Source organism: Arvicanthis niloticus, chromosome 15 (genome assembly GCF_011762505.2).
Source record: "Arvicanthis niloticus isolate mArvNil1 chromosome 15, mArvNil1.pat.X, whole genome shotgun sequence".
Lineage (NCBI taxonomy): Eukaryota > Metazoa > Chordata > Mammalia > Rodentia > Muridae > Arvicanthis > Arvicanthis niloticus.
The window spans coordinates 61916647-61936247 of record NC_047672.1 but is presented as its reverse complement, the minus strand read 5'-3'; the positions used below and the strand labels follow the sequence as shown (position 1 = coordinate 61936247).

The 19601-nt window shown below is 39.5% G+C and overlaps 1 protein-coding gene across 2 annotated transcripts in view; it reads right to left on the bottom strand.

Annotated features, from left to right (window-relative positions):
* The window catches only part of Abcb1 (ATP binding cassette subfamily B member 1), a 159857-nt gene that overhangs the window by 58324 nt on the left and 81932 nt on the right, over window positions 1-19601 (bottom strand). For both annotated transcript variants that reach the window (XM_076913103.1, XM_034519162.2), the window contains 2 exons: window positions 15574-15733; window positions 1098-1149 (listed from right to left, as the gene is read on the bottom strand). In XM_076913103.1, the coding sequence (XP_076769218.1) occupies window positions 1098-1149; window positions 15574-15733 (212 nt within the window). The remainder of the gene's footprint in view (window positions 1-1097; window positions 1150-15573; window positions 15734-19601) is intronic.

Below are 19601 nucleotides of genomic sequence, written 5' to 3'. Positions count from 1 at the left end.
TTATTGATTTTCTAGTGCATGGGCTGGGACCTAGGGTCTCATCTGTGCTAGAAAAATGCTCTACCACTGAAACACACTCTTTTTTTCTTTGCTATCGTTGAATAAAAGTGCTCATACCAATAGTAGATTTAAAAATAGACATATAATACAGTCAGCCTTTTAATTATGTACACATTTCCAAGAGCAATCTATAAGAATGTTGCTAAGCAAATCATCCTTCAAGCTACATGTTATAAACTATACTTATTAAGGAAGATGTAATTGGAACATTACATTTTAGTTAACATATAACTGTAAAAATTCATTATTGTACAAGAGGATAGTGTGAGAAAGAGTTCAAAGGAAGTCCCATTTAACAAGAAATTACTATATGTGGTAAAATACCAGTGTTTTAATGTAATACATTTTAGGCATTTAAGATAGTAGAGTTTCTCCTGTATTAAAAATATGCCTCTTCACAGTAATATTTATAAGTATTTTATTTTTGTCTTTTGAAATGTTATTCTGCCTCAACTTTCTTTAAATCTATCAGAGAAATCATGGTAAAATACAGAACCATTGTCATCTGATTCACCAGAACACACCTTTGGACATCTATTACACAGCTGTTGCACAGACTATCAATCTGCATAAATCAATAACAAAATAAAAAGTCTGTCCATGTGACTTAAGGCCAGAGTGACATTTCTTGTAGGGTGTGGTATTTTCTGTTTAGAATTAGATGTGGAGTTCAGTGAATTTCTGTTGGCTTCTCTTAGCATTAAATCATGAGTGGAAATAGCCAGGAAGCAAACTACTCACTAAGAAACCATTGAAAATAACTATTGTGAATTCAAATATATCTAAAAGGCTACTTTAAATTCCTCTAATTTCTGTGTATGTGGTATGCATACGTAAGTTTGATTCAGGCTTAACCTTAATATATTTAAGAATATAAAGACGTTTAAAAAACTATAATGATTGTTTCTTGAAAACTAATAATGATAGCTTGAAACCTTTTAATTTCATTATTATAATGTAAACTATAACTATATTACTGTGACTAGATCAATGCAGAAAATGTTAATAAGATAATAGTAAGGATAATATGTAATTACGTGGTCATTTCATCTTCCAGCTGGGCAAAGACATCTGAATTATTGTAGTAACCTAGAACAAACAAAACAAACATAAACCTTTTATGTTTCTTTGGTTTCCATTAAAACTAAGCACAGAATAAATGAAACTTATTTTATTATGAAAAAGAGACTCAAGTGACTCAGCTTCATTTGTGTACAAGCATTTGGACATCTGTTCAAATACTGCCCTACTGAAGGCGTATGACCGACCACACACAACCTAAATTCAGTGATGTACACTTGCCAGAAGAAACACAGTGATGACTATTACTGCATCCTTGACTCTCAAATATACTCTAAAAACCTAACAGTGCAGTTCTCTTCCTGTTTGTCTGCTCATTGGAGACTGGATCTCATGTAATCTAGGTTCTCAAACTCACTTCTACTTCTGATCCTTCTGCCTCTGCTTCTATATACTAGGATTGCAGGAGGCTACCTCTACACTCAATAGCTATGTGGTGCTGGGGATTGAACCTAACATACAAACCCAGGGCCTTTCGACTGGGACAGCCACCTAGTAGGTCTGCTTCTGTGAAGACACCATATCCTGAATCATCTTAGAGCAGTGGTGGAACCACTGCGCTCAGGGAAGCTGGGGAACCACTGCACTCAGAGCAATAGAGGAAACATTGCACTCAGAGCAGCAGGATTTCAGGATCCCAGAGGAAGCCTGAGTCCCAGAGCTCTTCCACCCAGGAGCTCAGGATCACAGGATCACAGAGATAGCTAGACTCTGAGGAGTTCTGACACAAGCAAGATAACTGGAAAGACAGGCTCCAGTCAGAGACAGTGAGTGCAGGTAGCACTAGAGTTAACCAGATGATGAAAGGCAAGTGCAAGAATATAAGCAACAAAAACCAAAGTTACCTGGCATCATCAGAACCTAGTTCTCCTACCATAGCAAGTCCTGGACATCCCATCACACAGGAAAAGCAGGATTCAGAACTAAAATCACTTCTCTTGATGATGATAGAGGACTTTAAGAAGGACATAAATAACTCCCTTAAAGAAATACAGGAGAACACAGGTAAACAGGTAAAAGCCCTTAAAGAGGAAACACAAAAATCCCTTAAAAATTAATAGAAAACACAACCAAATAGGTGAAGGAATTAAACAAAACCATCCAGGATCTAAAAATGGAAGTAGAAAAAAATAAAGAAATCTCAAAGGGAGACTCATGGAAACTGAACAATGCTCTACTCAATGATGACTTAGTCAAGGAAGAAATAAAGAAATTAAAGACTTTTTAGAATTTAATGAAAATGAAGGCACAGACATACCCAAACTTATGGGACACAATGAAAGCAGTGCTAAGAGGAAAACTCATAGCTCTAAGTGTCTACAAAAAGAAACTGGAGAGGGCATACACTAGCAACTTGACAACACACCTGAAAGCTCTAGAACAAAAAGAAGCAAATACACCCAAGAGAAGTAGAGGGCAGGAAATAATCAAACTCATGGCTGAAATCAAGCAAGTAGAAATAGAAACAACTATACAAAATACAAACAAAACCAGGAGCTAGTTCTTAGAGAAAATCAAGAAGATATATAAACCCTTAGCCAGACTAATCAGAGGGCACACAGACAATATCAAAATTAATAAAATCAGAACTGAAAAGGGAGACATAACAACAGAAACTGAGGAAATCCAAAAAATCATCAGATCCTGCTACAAAGGCCTATACTCAACAAAACTGGAAAATCTGGATGAAATGGACAATTTTCTAGACAGATACCAGGTACCAAGATTAAATCAGGAGCAGACAAACCATCTAAACAGTTCCATAACCTCTAAAGAAATAGCAGCAGTCATTAAAGTCTCCCCACCAAAAAAAGCCCAGGACCAGATGGTTTTAGTGCAGAATTCTATCAGACCTTCAAGGAAGACCTAATATCAATTCTCTTCAAACTATTCCACAAATTGAAACAGAAGGAACACTACTCAATTCGTTCTGTGAAGCTACAATCACACTCATACCTAAACCTCACAATGACCCAACAAAGAAAGAGAACTTCAGACAAATCTCCCTTATGAATATCGATGCAAAAATACTCAATAAAATTTGCCGGGGGCCAACCCCCTCACCCCCGGCTTGGGGGTGAGAGAGGGAGAGAGAGATGCAGCTGCTGCTTCTTTCTTCTCCTCCTCCCACCGTCCGGTTCTTCTCGAGGCAGCCCCTATGGCTACTGTAGCTGACCTGCAGTCAGCATCCTGGCCCTAAGTCCAGCAAGGAGTTAAGTAAATAGCCTTGTACTATCCTAAAAACTTCTTCTGAGGGTAAGAGACTGCAGGCTAGAATGATTAACACCTGTAGCCTAACAGCAGAGGATTAGGCAATGTGGACTTAGTTCTATCTCAGCAGGAACTGCTGGGTTCTAACTTGCAGGAAGAAAAGACACTTAGAAAAGTTGCTATAGAGTTTATTAAGTGTAAAAAGTATCCTATGAAAGCTATCTGAGGGGAAACGTGGAAAGGTCCTGAGTGGGGAAGAAGAGATTCTAACAAAGTAAAATTCTAAGGGAGAAAAATTCTAGGCAGGGGGAAAAGAAAAGGAAAAGACAAAGGGCTCCTAACTAACTAACTGACTCACTCACACACTCACTCTAACTAACTAACTCGCTATTCTAACTGACCATTCTAACTATTCTAACTCACCATTCTAACTCACCATTCTAACTAACTCTCATCTCTTTGTCCTCAGAACTTATACATCTTTCAGAGTACATGGTCACATGTTACAAGATTCATCACAAGTTCACACCAAAATTCAAGTCATAAATTGAAATAAAAGTTTACAACACAGAATGTTTACATGAATATCCATTAGGAGTAATTATCTAACTAGACATTCATCACCTGTCTAGCTCCACAGGTTCGCAGAACGTTTGAAACTATAACTTAAGAAATTAGTGAAGTTTTGTATAGATAAACCCAGGCAATATTTTTTCTTCTGTCCTGGTACCTATAATAAATTGTGGATTCCCTCTAGTAACCTAGGCTAATTGTTTTATGACCTCTTGGAATGTGCTCTGAGCAGGAGAAGGTCCAGTTACTATCTCTCTTGGGGCAACTAACTGATAACACTCAAGAGACTGGCAGAGTTCTCTTTGCAGTTTCGACTATGCCCGAGGGACTTAATAGCAGTCCCGTTATAAAAGAGCTTAATAATCACTGATATAATTTTAGGAATTCTTATAGGATCATCATTAAGACTTAAGAAGTCATCTATTTGTCTATATAGCATCACTACACGACAGTACATCTTCGTGGATCTGCAGAGATCTGCTACAAAGGGGAGTGCTATTGCTTAGTGATAGTTGCATATGTTTAATAATAATAATAATGGGAAAAGCATATTAATAACAAGAATCTTTCCTAAAATCACGTCCACCACAGCCTTGCTAATGGGACACACTCGTCGCAGATTATATAATAATCCGAGGCAAGCATTTCAGGATGATCATCTGCTCATTATTAGCTTGTCCCATTATGGCTCCCGACAAAAATTCTCACAAACTGAATCCAAGAACATATAAAAACAATCATCTATCATGATCAAGTAGGCTTATTCTCAGAAATGCAGGGATGGTTCAATATTCAGAAATCCATCAATGTAATCTACTACATAAACAAACTCAAAGAAAAAAAAAACCACATGATCATCTCACTAGGTGCTGAGAAAGCATTTGACAAAATTCAATATCCCTTCATGGTAAAACTCTTGGAAAGATCAGGAATTCAAGGCCCATACCTAAACATAGTAAAAGCAATATACAGCAAATCAATAGCCAACATCAAACTAAATGGAGAGAAACTTGAAGCAATCCCACTAAAATCAGGAACTAGACAAGGCTGCTCACTCTCGCCCTACCTATTCAATATAGTACTGGAAGTCCTAGCCAGAGCAATTAGACAACCAAAGGAAGTCAAAAGGATACAGATAGGAAAGGAAGAGTCAAAATATCACATTTGCAGATGATATGATAGTATACTTAAGTCACCCCAAAACTTCCACCAGAGAACTCCTAAACCTGATAAACAACTTCAGCAAAGTGGCTGGTGATAAAATCTGCTCAAACAAATCAGTAGCCTTCCTCTACTTGAAAGATAAACAGGTTGAGAAAAAATTAGGGAAATGACACCCTTCACAATAGTCACAAATAATATAAAATACTTTGGTGTGAATCTAAACAAGCAAATGAAAGATGTGTATGACAAAAACTTCAAGTCTCTGAAGAAGAAATTGAAGAGGAGCTCAGAAGATGGAAAGATCTCCCATGCTCATGGATTGGCAGGAGTAATATAGTAAAAATAGCCATCTTGCCAAAAGCAATTGACAGATTCAATGCAATCCCCATTAAAATCCCAATTCATCACAGAGTTAGAAGGAGAAATTCTCAAATTCATTTGAGAATAACAACAACAAAAAAAAAAAAAAACAGGATAGCAAAAACTATTCTCAACAATAAAAGAACGTCTGTAGGACTCGCCATCCCTGACCTCAAGCTGTACTACAGAACAGTAGTGATTAAAAAAAAAAAAAAAAAAAAAAAAAAAAATGCATGGTCTTGGTACAGAGACAGGCAGGAAGATCAATGGAATAAAATTGAAGACCCAGAAATGATCCCACACACCTATGGTCACTTGATCTTTGACAAAGGACCTAAAGCTGTCCAGTGAGAAAAGGACAGCATTTTCAACAAATGGTGCTGGTTCAACTGGAGGATAACATATAGAAGAATGCAAATAGATCCATTCTTATTTCCTTGTACAAAGCTCAAGTCCAAGTGGATAAAGGACCTTCACATAAAACTATATACAATGAAACTAATAGAAGAGAAGGTGGGGAAGAACCCTGAATACTTGGCCACAGGGGAAAAGTTTCTGAACAGAACATCGGTGGTTTATGCTCTAAGACTAAGAATTGACAAATGGGACCTTGTAAAACTGCAAAGTTTCTGTAAGGCAAAGGACACTGTCAATAGGACAAAATGGCAGCCAACAGACTGGGAAAAGATCTTTACCAATCCCACATACAATCGAGGGCTAATATCCAATATATACAAAGAACTCAAGAAATTAGACTCTAGACAACCAAATAACCCTATTAAAAATGGGGTACAGAGCTAAACAAAGAATTCTCAACTGAGGAAACTCGAATGGCCTAGAAACACCTTAAGAAATGCTCAACATCTTTAGTCATCAGGGAAATGCAAATCAAAACAACACTGAAATTACACCTCACACCAGTGAGAATGGCCAAGATCAAAAACTCAGGTGATAACAGATGCTGGCAAGGATGTGGAGAAAGAGGAACACTCCTTCATTGTTGGTGAGATTGCAACCACTCTGGAAATCAGTCTGGCGGTTCCTCAGAAAATTGGATATAGCATTACCTGAGGACCCAGCTATACCACTCCTGGGCATATACTCAGAAGATGCTCCAACATATAACAAGAACATATGCTCTACTATGTTCGTAGCAGCCTTATTTATAATAGGCAGAAGCTAGAAAGAACCCAGATGTCCTTCAACAGAGGAATGGATACAAAAAATGTGGTACATTTACACAATGGAGTATTACTCAGCTATTAAAAACAATGAATTCGAGAAATTCTTAGGTAAGTGGATGGAACTAGAAAATAACATCCTGAGTGAGGTAACCAATCACAAAAGAACACACATGGCATTTACTCACTGATAATTGGATATTTGCCCACAAGCTTCAAATAGCCAAGTTTCAACTCACAGAACATGATGCTCATGTAGAAGGAAGACCAAGTGTGGGTGCTTCAGTCCTTCTTAGAAGGAGTAACAAAATACTCATGGGAGCAAATATGGAGACAAAGTGTGGAACAGAAACTGAAGAAGGGGCCGTCTGGAGACCATTCCACCTGGGTATCTATCCCATGTGTAGTCACCAAAGGTAGACGCTGATGTGGATGCCTGGAAGTGCATGCTGACAGGAGCCTGATATAGTTGTCTCCTTAGAGGTCTGCCAGAGTCTGACATATTCAGAGGCAGATGCTCACAGCTAACCATTGAACTGATCAAGGGGTTCCCAATGGAGGAGTTAGAGAGAAGGAGCTGAAGGAGCTGAAGGAGCTGAAAGGGTTTGTGGCCACATGAAGAGAGCAACAATACCAACAAACCAGAGCTCCCAGATTCTACACCACCAGCCTGGGAACACATAGGGATGGACCCATGTCTCCAGCTGTATATGTAGGGGAGGATGGTCTTGTCGGGCATAGGTGGGAGAGGAGATCCTTGGTTCCTTGAAGGCTGGATGCTGAGTGTGGGGGAATTTGTGGGTGGAGAGGTAGGAGTGGGTGGGTAGGTGGGAGCACATCTTCATAGAAGCAGGAGGAGGGGGATGGAATAGGGAGTTCCTGGGGGGTAGGAAATGGTGTAAGGGGATAACATCTGAAATGTAAATAAAATATCCATTAAAAAATTTAAGCTGGGCAGTGGTCGCACATGCCTTTCATCCCAGCACTTGGGAGGCAGAGGCAGATGGATTTCTGAGTTCGAGGCCAGCCTGGTCTACAGAGTAAGTTCCAGGACAGCCAGGGCTACACAGAGAAACCCTGTCTCGAAAAACAAAACCAAAAAAATAAAAATAAAAAAAAGAAAGAAAAAAAGAAATAACTGACTTTGAACTGAGTATGTTAAAAAGTCTTTCATAACTTTACTACCCCCATAAACACAAAGTACCACTACTCAATAGTTTTATTTTTGTTATTTTCAAGTCTTTTATGTATACACATATTTACATGCATAAATATATGTGTATACCTAGTTTCTTTAAATATTGAATCTCCATGGCAATTGAGATTTTCATTGACTACAGCACTTTACTGTTACAAGCAACGATGCATACACAGTGGCATAATATGTAGATATTTATGACGAACATTTATAAGGAAAATTAGCACAATTTCAGTGGAGGAACACTTTAAACCTTAAAATCACTGAAAAAGGTTACAATATGTGAAAGACTTATGAAGATGAATCTTATTTAACAGATGTGGAAAAAAAAAAAAAAAAAAAAAAACGCTGTTGGCAAACTAAGCAGAGCGTCCTGAAAGTCTGTATGAAGAACTTATGAAGAAGGAGTGTCCCAATTGTGATGGGGTAAGAAAGTGTGTGATGCACACAAAGGGAAGTGGCATATGACTGGAAACATCACCCGAACTAGGTAAGGACAGAATACACAGACAGACGGGCAGACACTCAGTGGTAGTGAGGTAAAGTGGATATGATCAGATGTAACCCAGGAAGCTTTAGCGTTCAGCAGTGTATGATTTTAAGAATAAAATGTAAGAGGCTTCAGCTTTTATAAGAATATAGGGAAAGTCGGTGTGAACAGAAAGAGAACGTGTGGCAAGCACAAGGCTCAAAGAGGAAACGGCTATTGGACCTTCCAACAGAGGGAATAGAAGTAAAATCAAACTCAATGGGACCATAAGCCCAACCACCTGACAACACGTGAGTTTCAAGTAGGAAACCTGAAAGAACTGGTCTGGAAAAAAATCAAGGAAGATTATTAGTTCAATGTTGAACATTTTATTTCGTATCAGCTGTGCATCTGACTGAAGATATCTAGTGTCTAGATTGTGCCTGGCCCGTTCATGGGGGCGGGGGGCAGTTCAGACATAAATACGAAGGAATCATATGCTAGAGATCACAGTTAAATTAGGGCGAGAAAAAGACGTCTCTTCCTAGCTATGAAAACAAGATGTCACGCAGAGAGGAAAGAGCAGGCCAAGCCTGAACACTTGGGGAAAACTAAAAGGGTCTGACAGAGAATAAAGGAGCAGCTCGGAGATGAGGAGCCGGCAGGGTCAGGCTGAGTCAGGGCTGCTTCTCCTGTGAAGAACAGCTGTCCATCTGCATGACTCAAGATTTTTCCTAGGTTTTCTCTATTTTTTTTTCCAAAGATAAAACAAGATATTAAATCACTCAGTGAGGATTTTTCACAAAAAAAAAAAATCAAGTGTGGAAATAACTCTTATTGTGGATTTTTATCCTCTTTTACCTAACCAGGAAATGTTCATGGTTTGCTATCACAAAGGTCTATCACTGCCCATTCAATGCAAAATCCTCCAAGTCTAACGAAATCGACCCCCACCACTCAGTGCAACTCCAGACTGAATACTCCACATCTGAGTATTCCTTAGAGTCAAATGCTAGGGACCAGAAGTACGTCTTATTTCAGAATTTCTCAGTCTGGAACAATTCTATGTATGTTCCTAGAATAACACTGCTAATCTAAAAGTCTTAAATCCAAAATGTGTTCAAAATGTTCAAAACTGTCAGTTTCTGGGACAGTTTTTGAGATGTTCAATCTGCTATTATTTTTCATTTTATCAAAAAAAAAAAAAACTTACACAAATGCTCTTCAGCTATTGTGGCTTCTGAGTCTTGGGTAATTTCTTTTACAGTTTGAAAAGAATAAAAGTTCAAGGTCAAAATTGGCTCCTGTTCGTGTCTACAGTTTCCCCACATATCAAGGACTATCGGCCAAAGCAACAGCAACAATGGAGAACACCTGAATAGTGTCTGACGTTGATGTTGATTTCATTTGGGGTGAGAAAAGCCAGGAATTCTCCAGGTTCTAATGGTTCTATCAGCCATTAGCTTAGCTAGGATGACAAAGCTAAACTTCGCTTGGCTTTTAATAAAGTACCCAGACCCTTGACAACCGTCCTGTCTTCTGGCTGCCAGCATCTCATCTGGTTTCCTATCGCTCTTATTCTCCTACCTTCATTCCCCTTCACTGCTTCTCTGTGCCTCCCCTCTTTCCTAAACACTGATATTTCCTAGAATCCCAGGAACCTTGCGAGAGTGAGCGTAGCCACTTCTACAGCTTTTGTCCTTTCAAAGTCTATCTGGAGATGTTCTAATCCATCATATCTCATGATTAAAGCTCTGGGTCCCCCATATTTTTTTTTATGTTTTTCTATTTGGCAATTCCATACATGGACATAATGTATTTTTACTAAATCTGTCCATTTTGTCCTCTCTAATTTCTTCTCTATTCTGCCAGCACTATCTTCTAACTTCATGGGCTCTTTTTTTAAAAACCCACTGAGCCACTTCTTGCTGCCTGTATGACCCTGGATGTAGGGCCATCTACTGGAGGAGAGGTAGCCACTTGTGGCTTGCATTCCTAATGAGCATTGAGTCCTCTTAGCCAGAAGCTATCAACTGTGTACCACTCTTAGGTAGGGGTGGGGCTTCATGAGCCCCTCTCGTATCCCTGTGGGGATTTTTGACTGTCTTTATCCTGTACAGTTCTTGAGCATGTGGTCTCAGCTGAACTTTTCTCAACATCTTATCCTCTTTTTTTTTTTTTTTTCATTTTCTTCCTTTACGTGGATATTCTTTAGTAGCTTTTTCCCCCAGAAAACACTCTTCCTTCATGAATTAGACAAAGGGGAAAAAAAAAAAAAGAAGAAAAAGTGATCTCATCAGATTGCTTCAGCTTAGCATAGTAGCCCACCTTGTCATAGAATTTCATAGCATTTGATTGACATGTAAGTAAAATTGCTAAGTCAATGTAGCAATTTAATGGAATGTAGAAAGGAAGTATCACTGACTCTGTCCCCTCTCATTGACCTAGGTGCAAACTGAGAAAAACTAAACTACATTTTCTCTTTCTGTCTCCATGTTCAGCTAGCTGTGTCTTCAGTAAACCAGTCTGTTCCAAAGATAGACAAATAGTCTCCTAAAGCCACCACCCATACCAGATAATTTATCAAAAATAATCCATCTATGCATGCTTCTACTTGTAAAGTATCACTTAAGATCAAAACTGAAAATAGTCTACCATTCTATGTGGTGAGGATAGCCTTTTGTAGAATCATGTAAGACCCCACAGGAACTTCACTGTACATACAGCATAACTAAAGGACACCACATCGTGGTACAATTTTATTCAAACAAAGTATCTCAGAATGTTTAGAAATGTCTGTTACTACACACTTAGGAAAACTATAAGTAAAAAAATATGTTACATGAACTTATGTATTTATGAATATGTATGTATACATACATATATAATAATTTATGAAAGAGGTCATGGATTTGAAAGAGAACAAGGAGGACTCTATTGGAGCATTTAGAGAGAGGAAGGAAAAGGGAGGAATGATATAATTATAATCTCAAAAAAGAAAATAACTTAAAATTATAAAGGAAAACTTAAAAGGAGGGGAAAGGATGTCATATGAATACACTGGTCTTTTTTTCTTATTGGTAAGTTGAAGTTATATTTAAATTTTTTTTCTTTTCTCTTTTTGTAACAAAAATTTGAATTGTTTTTTTATAATGAAACAATTCTACTATTCCAGAGGCAGTTTCTGGGGAGAAAATGCTTTTCTACAAACATAAGAGTATTTTTCAAGCCACCTTCCACATGGCCTCATTTCCAGGTACTGGGTACCACTTAGAATGAGAGCCACCCTCTCTAATCCCACTGGGATACTGTCCCAGCAGGAATTCTTTTACTTTTAAGCCCCAAATTTTATGAGATAAGATGACACTGCCAAAATCTCTAGCCAAGTTTTTCCACAAACTTCCATTTTATCCCTATGTCCGTTTTCCTACCCAAGGAGCCATGAGGACCGAGCAAAGCAGCTGATGAACAAGATAATTTCAGAGTAATAAGTTCCAATAAGTAAGCACAGTAGTGAATACTGTGGTAGGGTGAGAAGTGAAGACATGAATAGACAACCAGGGTCTAAACCACCCCAAGTAAGGGCTGGAAGGAACAGGAAGGAGCCCATGAGTAGTGAGATTTATGGGACAGGTGGGAAAGAGAAGATCATGCTCCGTGAGCCACTGAATACAAATTAAACTTATTCCATGTCGTGGGAAACCATAGGAACAGAAGCGAACTAGTTTCTGGTTTTTGAAAAACTCACTGTGACAATATGCGAAGAACTGGACAAAAACAGGCAGGAGTGAGAGCATGCCAAGGAGTTAGTAAGATAGACTATGTATAAAGCAGACTTCAGACGTGGGTTATAGCTGGGCTAAAGATGGCTGGACTCTCAAAGGGAACTAAGTGTGGGGAAAAGTAGTAGAAGAACAGGCCAGCATCAGAGATTCCAGCTCTGGACCTTTCGATTTGGGCTCTCTCTGATTAATTTTTCCTGAGAAGCTTTCATGAAAGATGTCACTTGCCGAGAGGGCTTTCTGATTGGAAAGGCACAGTAAGCCATAGACATCGATGATCCACAAGGCCCCTTTAGCTCTACAGCAACGCCATGAGTCTACATTTCCAAGTATTCGTGTACAGAAAGCACAAGAGAAACTGGACAGTTTTCCTAGATGATGCATCTCCCAAGCATCTGTCCAGATGGGAGGCTGCCTTCAGCACAGCAGGGTTACTGCCAGTGACACAGATGATCCAACAGCCATAAACTTCCACCTGAGCTGCTCTCCCCTCAAAAGACTTGTGCCTGTTGGCTGACCAACCTGCTGTTCTGACTCTGCCACTTTCATAATGGTACTTATCCCGAAGACCTAATTACCTCCAAAAGCATCCCAATAGCCTTAAATCAAGGGTTAGAATGTCCTCATTCATTTTGAAAGACATCAGCCCTCAGACCATAGCACTGTCTATCCTTATGTCTAAGTGGCTTAGGTAACATTAGTACTAAGTAGTTCTCCATCAGAAGAGACCACTCCTGCTTTTAAAGGGATCAGAAACAATTCATGTCTGGGTGATAGAGAAATAAAGCAATATAAGACATAGTAGAGTTATACAAAAGACTGCTAGATAAAATATGAATGGTATTGTTTGGACATAACAAACTCTCTGAAAACTCTCATGTTTTGTTGGTGGAAATGAATAGACCATGACAGTCCTCACCTGAGCTGTGGATTGATCCACTGATTGATTCACAACTTGATGACATTCTGGGGAGAGGGTGGAAGTTTTAGGGGTGGGGATTAATTGAAAAAAAAAACTAGAAGCAAAATCTTCAACTGGGAGCATGCCTTTGAGTAGTATCTTGGCCTTGTGTCTGGTTCTCTCTCTCTCTCTCTCTCTCTCTCTCTCTCTCTCTCTCTCTCTCTCTCTCTCTCTCGTCTTCCCTCTCCCCCCTCCACTCTGTGTATACATATGTGTCCCTCCACCTGTCACTATGAGGTGAAAAGCCCATCTACCACATGCCTCTTGCTACCATAACTTCAACTTTTCCTCAGCTCTAAAGCAACTGATCCAATGAAACTTGAATAAAATTTTTGAAATTGTAGGTAGAAATAAATCAGATAATTTTTTCCTTCATTTAAATTCTTCCTCTCAGGTATGTGTCACAGCAAAGAAAACTGATGCATGTAATGTATTTAGTTTATTGTTGCTCTTCAGAAGTCAGTCCTTCTAACTCTAAAAATTTCCCAAAGTTATCATATAACTTCTTGGAGTTATATGATAACTTCCCAAACTGGGCAAAATTTCAACACTTGAATGATTTTTTTTCATTGACAGCTGAGTTCAACCACTGTCCCTTCATACTTTGTACACAACATAGTTAATACCTCTCACAGTGTTAGAATACTGCTTGTATCCAGACTTCACAAAACACTGGTTAAGGTTAGAGTGGCATAAACGGGTGCATTGTATCTGCTGAGATACCAGAGACCCCTGAGAGATGAAACTATTCCACTGAATCCAATGAGATAGCCAACTCCAAAGCTTGATGCAAATTATAGAGTGTACAGGAACTAAAGAATTCAGAAAGCATCGAGGGCTTTCCATAGGTGAATGTTACAAACAAGATATGACAGTTCAATGTTGGCACAAGATAGTTACAAGATGTTTGAATATCATGAATGAAGGGGGGGAAGGCATACAAATTTTACATTAAAAATACATAAAAATTTCCAGCACAAATCATTATTTGTATTAATAAAATAAATCATTACAATGTCAAATACCAAAGATTCCATAAATGTTTATATTAATATTTATATGACTGTTTCTAGGAAAATTAATTATTGCATGCACCAGAGACTTAAAATTCAGATGTTGACATGAAAGTCCCTGGGTTTAATCTCTGGCATCAAATAAAAAGAAAATTCCAAATATTGAAGGGTCTTGTGAGCCAAGAAGTATCTATACAGCACTGAGGTGTTTTGTGTGGGGGTTAGTACTGGGAACTGAACCTAGGGCTTCATGCTTGGTAGGTGAACACTCTACTACTGAGCCCTTCCTAACATTTTTCCTATCTGTGTCTAAACTGAGCTGTAAGCTTTTGGGAAGCTCCATTCAGTTTAATTTAATCTCTACTCGACTGGGGCATACTTCAGATTGAATCATAGAGCTATTCACCTGCCTTTCCCCAGTTCAAGTGTGTAGCATACAATTTCTTTCAACAGCCCATTCAATGCTCTTATTTCATTTCTTATGAAGGAAGTTTCTTACTTTCAAAATCATGAGAAAATTGAAGTGTAAGACATTCTCCACCACAGTTAGGCCTTCTGTGGTTTCAGTTTCCTGCAGGCAACCATGAGACTGTAATAGCTCACAGCATCACAAGAGGAAAGGGGGAAGACAGCAGCACAGTAAGGTAGTTTGAGAAAAACAGAAAGACCACATTCACATAGTGTTGAAGGTAGCATATTGATATGTTTATTCCACTATTGTCATTAATAGCTTACTGTGATTAATTTATAAATTAAACTTTATCATGGCTATTTGTGTATATAAAAAAATATAATATATGCAGGGTTCTGTACTATCCATGGTTCTGTATCCATTGGAACAAGTCCCTGGCAAATGAAAGGATCTGCTGTCATGAGGACTTTCTCACAGTCTGTCTCCTCATGCATCTACCTTTGGACTCTTGACACTCGATATTTCTCTACCTTTTCCTGTTTTTGAGGATAAACTATTGCACCTAGCTTATGCAAGCATCAACACCCGCAAATTCTAACAAATCTCTGTACACTTTTCTTGGCCCCAATTTCTCTATTCCTGGATTTGATCCCAAAAAGCCTAAATTATAACAATGTACAAAACACAATGGCTGGTATTTACTGCTCCTGAAAGCTACTGTTGCTTCCATCATCCTTATCTTGAGAACGATTATGTTCTTCTAGTTTCTCATATTAAATACCTTAGAATCATCCTAGACTCTTCTCTTACACCCAGAGTCAATCTATCACAGCCTCTCATAACTATGCCAGCTTATCATTCGAGGACCTGAGGAGATTCCTGTACTTTTTCCTGAAGCTTTCTGGGACATTTCTGCCTTCAGAGATTCCCCTCTCTGTTTTTACATATCTCTGTTAGCAATCCCACTTGTTAGTCTAATGCTTGTATCATCTTCTCAAGTTCACTACAAGGGTGAGCTACAATGTGCAGCCTCCACAACACAGACCATCAAACACTGTAGTGTATTCTTATTAATTTCCAGCACAATTGTAACCACGAACAATACTTACTTATATTAGTCATGTTTGGAGGGAAGTTTCCTACATTTGCAAAGCTATCTGTCATGTCTCCAAAGACCAGCATCATGAGTGGGAGTGCAACTCCGTGGATAATGGCAGCCAAAGTTCCCACCAGCATGTACAACCTGTCGAGCCAACCAGCATAGCGAAACTACAAAGAGAAGAAAATAGAGCATGGGCATCAGATAGTTCATGGATGTTTTCCTCTACATACAAAACACAAATATTTTGACTGACTACTAGCTACTAGTCTAGGCTGCCCTCTTGCCTTTGCCTTCTACTCTATTATTGCAATAGCTTAACAAAAAAGAATGGGCATTTGACTCATTTATTGAGTTCTGTATTAATTCTTTGTATTGGAGTAGTCTGTCTTCTCTTTTTTACATAAGAGAATTATAAAAGCTATTAATGAGATGATAGCAGAGACAGCATAGCTACTGCTCTAGTTTCTAAGACTAGACATTGAAAGGGTTAAAATTTTTCAAAAAACTTTTAGCAGGCTGAGCAGAACCAAGAGTGCAGGTCAGCTTGGTCATGAGCTCTGTGTTTCAGGAAATTGGCTGATGACAAGATTGATAGTTGATTACCAATAGGCTCTTGAGAATAGCCTATACAAAATGTTCTCCATGACTGTTCCTTGTACCCTGTTACAAGCTGAATAATGGGCTGGGACTTTCCACAGGTACTCTCCAATAATCCCCTTTACTCCCCCTGGGTTGTGGTCCCCCCCACCCCCCCGGTTGTGTTTTTTTTCTTTGTAGTTTTTGCCTTTAAATTTTCTCTGCCTCCAAAGCCCCGGGGTCAAACCCCACTGCCCCTGTGTGGGTCATGAGTCTTGACCTTAGCATGCTGATCAAAATGTACCTCTTCCTGATTGCATCAAGTTTGGTGTCTTGTGAGTTATTGGGTGGCTGCAAATTCCTGAGGCTTGGGTGAGGTCCTCCTTTCGTGGGGGCCTTACATTTTTGGTTCCCTGACCAGGAACGATGACCACTCTAAGCTCTAAGAACCCACTTGGAGGTATGATTTCTGTGTTTTTGGCCAATTCTGTTGTCTATATTGTCTCAGTAAAAGATTTCTGTTTCTGTGTTTTGGGCCTATTCTCTTGTCTGTACTGTCTCAGTCAGCTGGTTTTGTGAAAGTAATTTCACTTTTTGCAGCTGTTTGAAGCTGTTTCTGTCTCAGGAGGAGACAAATGGAGTGATTGGCAGACGTGCTAGGGAAATCACCAGCTGCAGCCCTGAGAAATGTCCCCGAAAAACAGGAATTCTCAGGGAAGCCTGGGAGATTCCCATCTGGGTGTCAGGGAGGACCTGGTGGTCCTCTTGGTAGGGAGGATATGGAATCCCTCCTGGCTAGCACTAGTGATTAAGACAGGTTTTTGTTAGTCTCTTTGTGTGTTTGTTTTGTCTGGGTTTTGTGTTACTTATGACAATGGGACAGACTGTGACTAAAGTTTAACCCTAGACCATTGAACTGAAATTAAAACCAGAATACATAACTTATCAGTTGAGATCAAGAAAGACTTTTTGTGCCTCAGAGTGGCCGATTTTTGATGTTGGCTGACTGCCAGAAAGGACTTTTGACTTGACTATTATTTAAAAAAAATTTTAAATTAAAGCTATTATTTTTCAAGAAGGACCAGGGTCACATCCCAATCAACAGCCATACATTACTGTGTGGCAGGACCTGGTCCAAGATCCACCACCATGGGTGAGAAGGAGGAAGCCAGGCTCCCGAGCTCTGGCCCTCCAAGGAACGAGGCACAGACCAAAAGACCAAACTAAAAGATTAATTACCCTTCCTTTTCAGATAACCCTGCCAATCTGACAGGACTGGAAGAGTCTTTAATGTTTTCCACCAGCCCACCTGGAATGATTGCCAGCAGCTTTTACAAGTTCTCTTTACCACAGAAGAAGGAGAAAGGATCCTGTTAGAACCCACCCCCCCCCCCTTAACCGACCAGACTGGAACACGGCTACAGGTAGGGAGTGGCTGACAGTTTACCCCACCAGTATCTGGTGACAGGTAAGAAGTTACAGTGTATAGATGGATTAGGAGATAGAGAGAAAGGGAAGGGCCTAGACAGACAAGGAACCTGGGCAACAAAAGACCAAGACCAAATGGGAGCAGAGAGATGCAAAGATGTCTGTTTAAAAAAGATCGGTGTGCCTACTGTAAAAAAAAAAAAAAAATGGACACTGGGCTCAAGACTGCCTAAAGAAAAAAGGCGGACCCCTAAGATCCTGGCTCTCAAAGAAGATGACTAGAAGGGACCCTGAGAGTGGAGGGGACCCCTATGGACTTTCTGGTAGATACTGGTGCAAAATATTTAGTTCTGAAACAATCGTTGAGAAAATTAAAAAAAAAAAAAAAAAGACCATAATTATAGGGGCAACTGGTCAAAAACAATATTCTTAGCCTACTTCACAAACTGTTGACCTGGGGAAAGGACAAGTGTCTTGTTCTGAGTGCCCTATGCTTTTGTTGGGGACAGACAAAGTTGAAGTTTACTCAGACAGGACCAGAGATGACTTGGGAGAACCCCCACCTCTATGATATTGGCCTTAAAACTAGAAGATGAGTAACAGCTTCATGAGCTTCAAAAACTGCAAGAAGCCTCCCTGATATTAGTAAATGGTTAACAGAATTTCCAAAAGCTTGGACTAAAACCAGCACCTCCTCTATTGGAGTGTGGCAGTACCCTATGAGTTGTGAAGCCAGAGAAAGAATTAGACCTCACATTCACAGACTGTTACAACAGGACATTTGCCATGGAACACCCCCCTGCTACCGCTACTGGTAAAGAAGCCAGGCACTATATTTGACTACATCCACCACACTTAAAGGCCTACAAAGAAATAAGACAAATGAGAGAGTTCCTATACACTGCTAGCTTTTGACCTAGTTACCAGCAGATGGCCTACTTGTCTAAAAGCCATCACTGCTATGGCCTTACTTAAATTGACTCTGGGACAGCAGATAACTGTTGTGGCACCCCATTCCTTTGAGAACATTATCCAGCAGCCCCTTGACCGATAGCCGACTAATGCCCACATAAAAGGATGATCTTTGCCTACCCCTGGCCATCCTGAACCCTTCTACCTTACTGCCCGAGACTGATGATTCCTCCCCCATCCATCGCTGTATTGACATTCTGGCAGAAGACCAACCTTGGCCAGGAAGTCTGAACTGGTATATGGACAGGAGCAGCTTTGTGATTGAAGGTAAGCAGATGGCGGGAGCAGCAGTGGTAGATAAAAAACAAGTGATTTGGGCCAACAGCCTGCCAGAAAGAACACTGATAGCAGATATGATTTAGCCACTGCCCATATTCATGGGACAATTTACAGATAGAGGGGACTGCTGACTTCTGCAGGAAAAGACATTAAAAACAAAAAGAAATACTGAGCCTCCTTGAGGCCATCCATTTGCCTAAATAAGTGGCCATAATTCATTGTCCTGGACATCAGAAAACTCAAAATGCTGTTGCTAAAAGAAATCAGATGGCAGATTTGACTGCTAAAAAGGCTGCTCAAAGAGCTATGATCCTGACTGTTGAAAGTCCTAGAAAATATCTTGATGTCCATATTAAAAAGAATCCTTTCACAGAGAGAAGGACAAAGATACGTGACAAATTTACATCGTTTAGCTCACCTAAGAGCTAAACACCTGAAGAACTTGGTAAAAGTCCTCTCAATTTTATGTGTTGAACTTATCTGATGTAGCTGAAGCAATAGTAAAAAGAACTGTGAGGCCTGTGCCCTGACTAATGCTGGATATTCAAGATGTCCCCCAGGAAAAAGACTTGGAAGAGACAGACCTGGGGCCTACTGAGAAGTGGACTTCATGGAAGTCAAACCTGCTAAATATGGTAACAAATACTTGTTAGTCTTTATAGATACTTTTTCAGACTGTGTAGAAGCCTTTCCTACAAAGACCGAGACTGCCAACGTGGTGGCTAAGAAGATCTTAAAAGAGAACTTCCCCAGGTTTGGAATACCCAAGATAATTGGTTC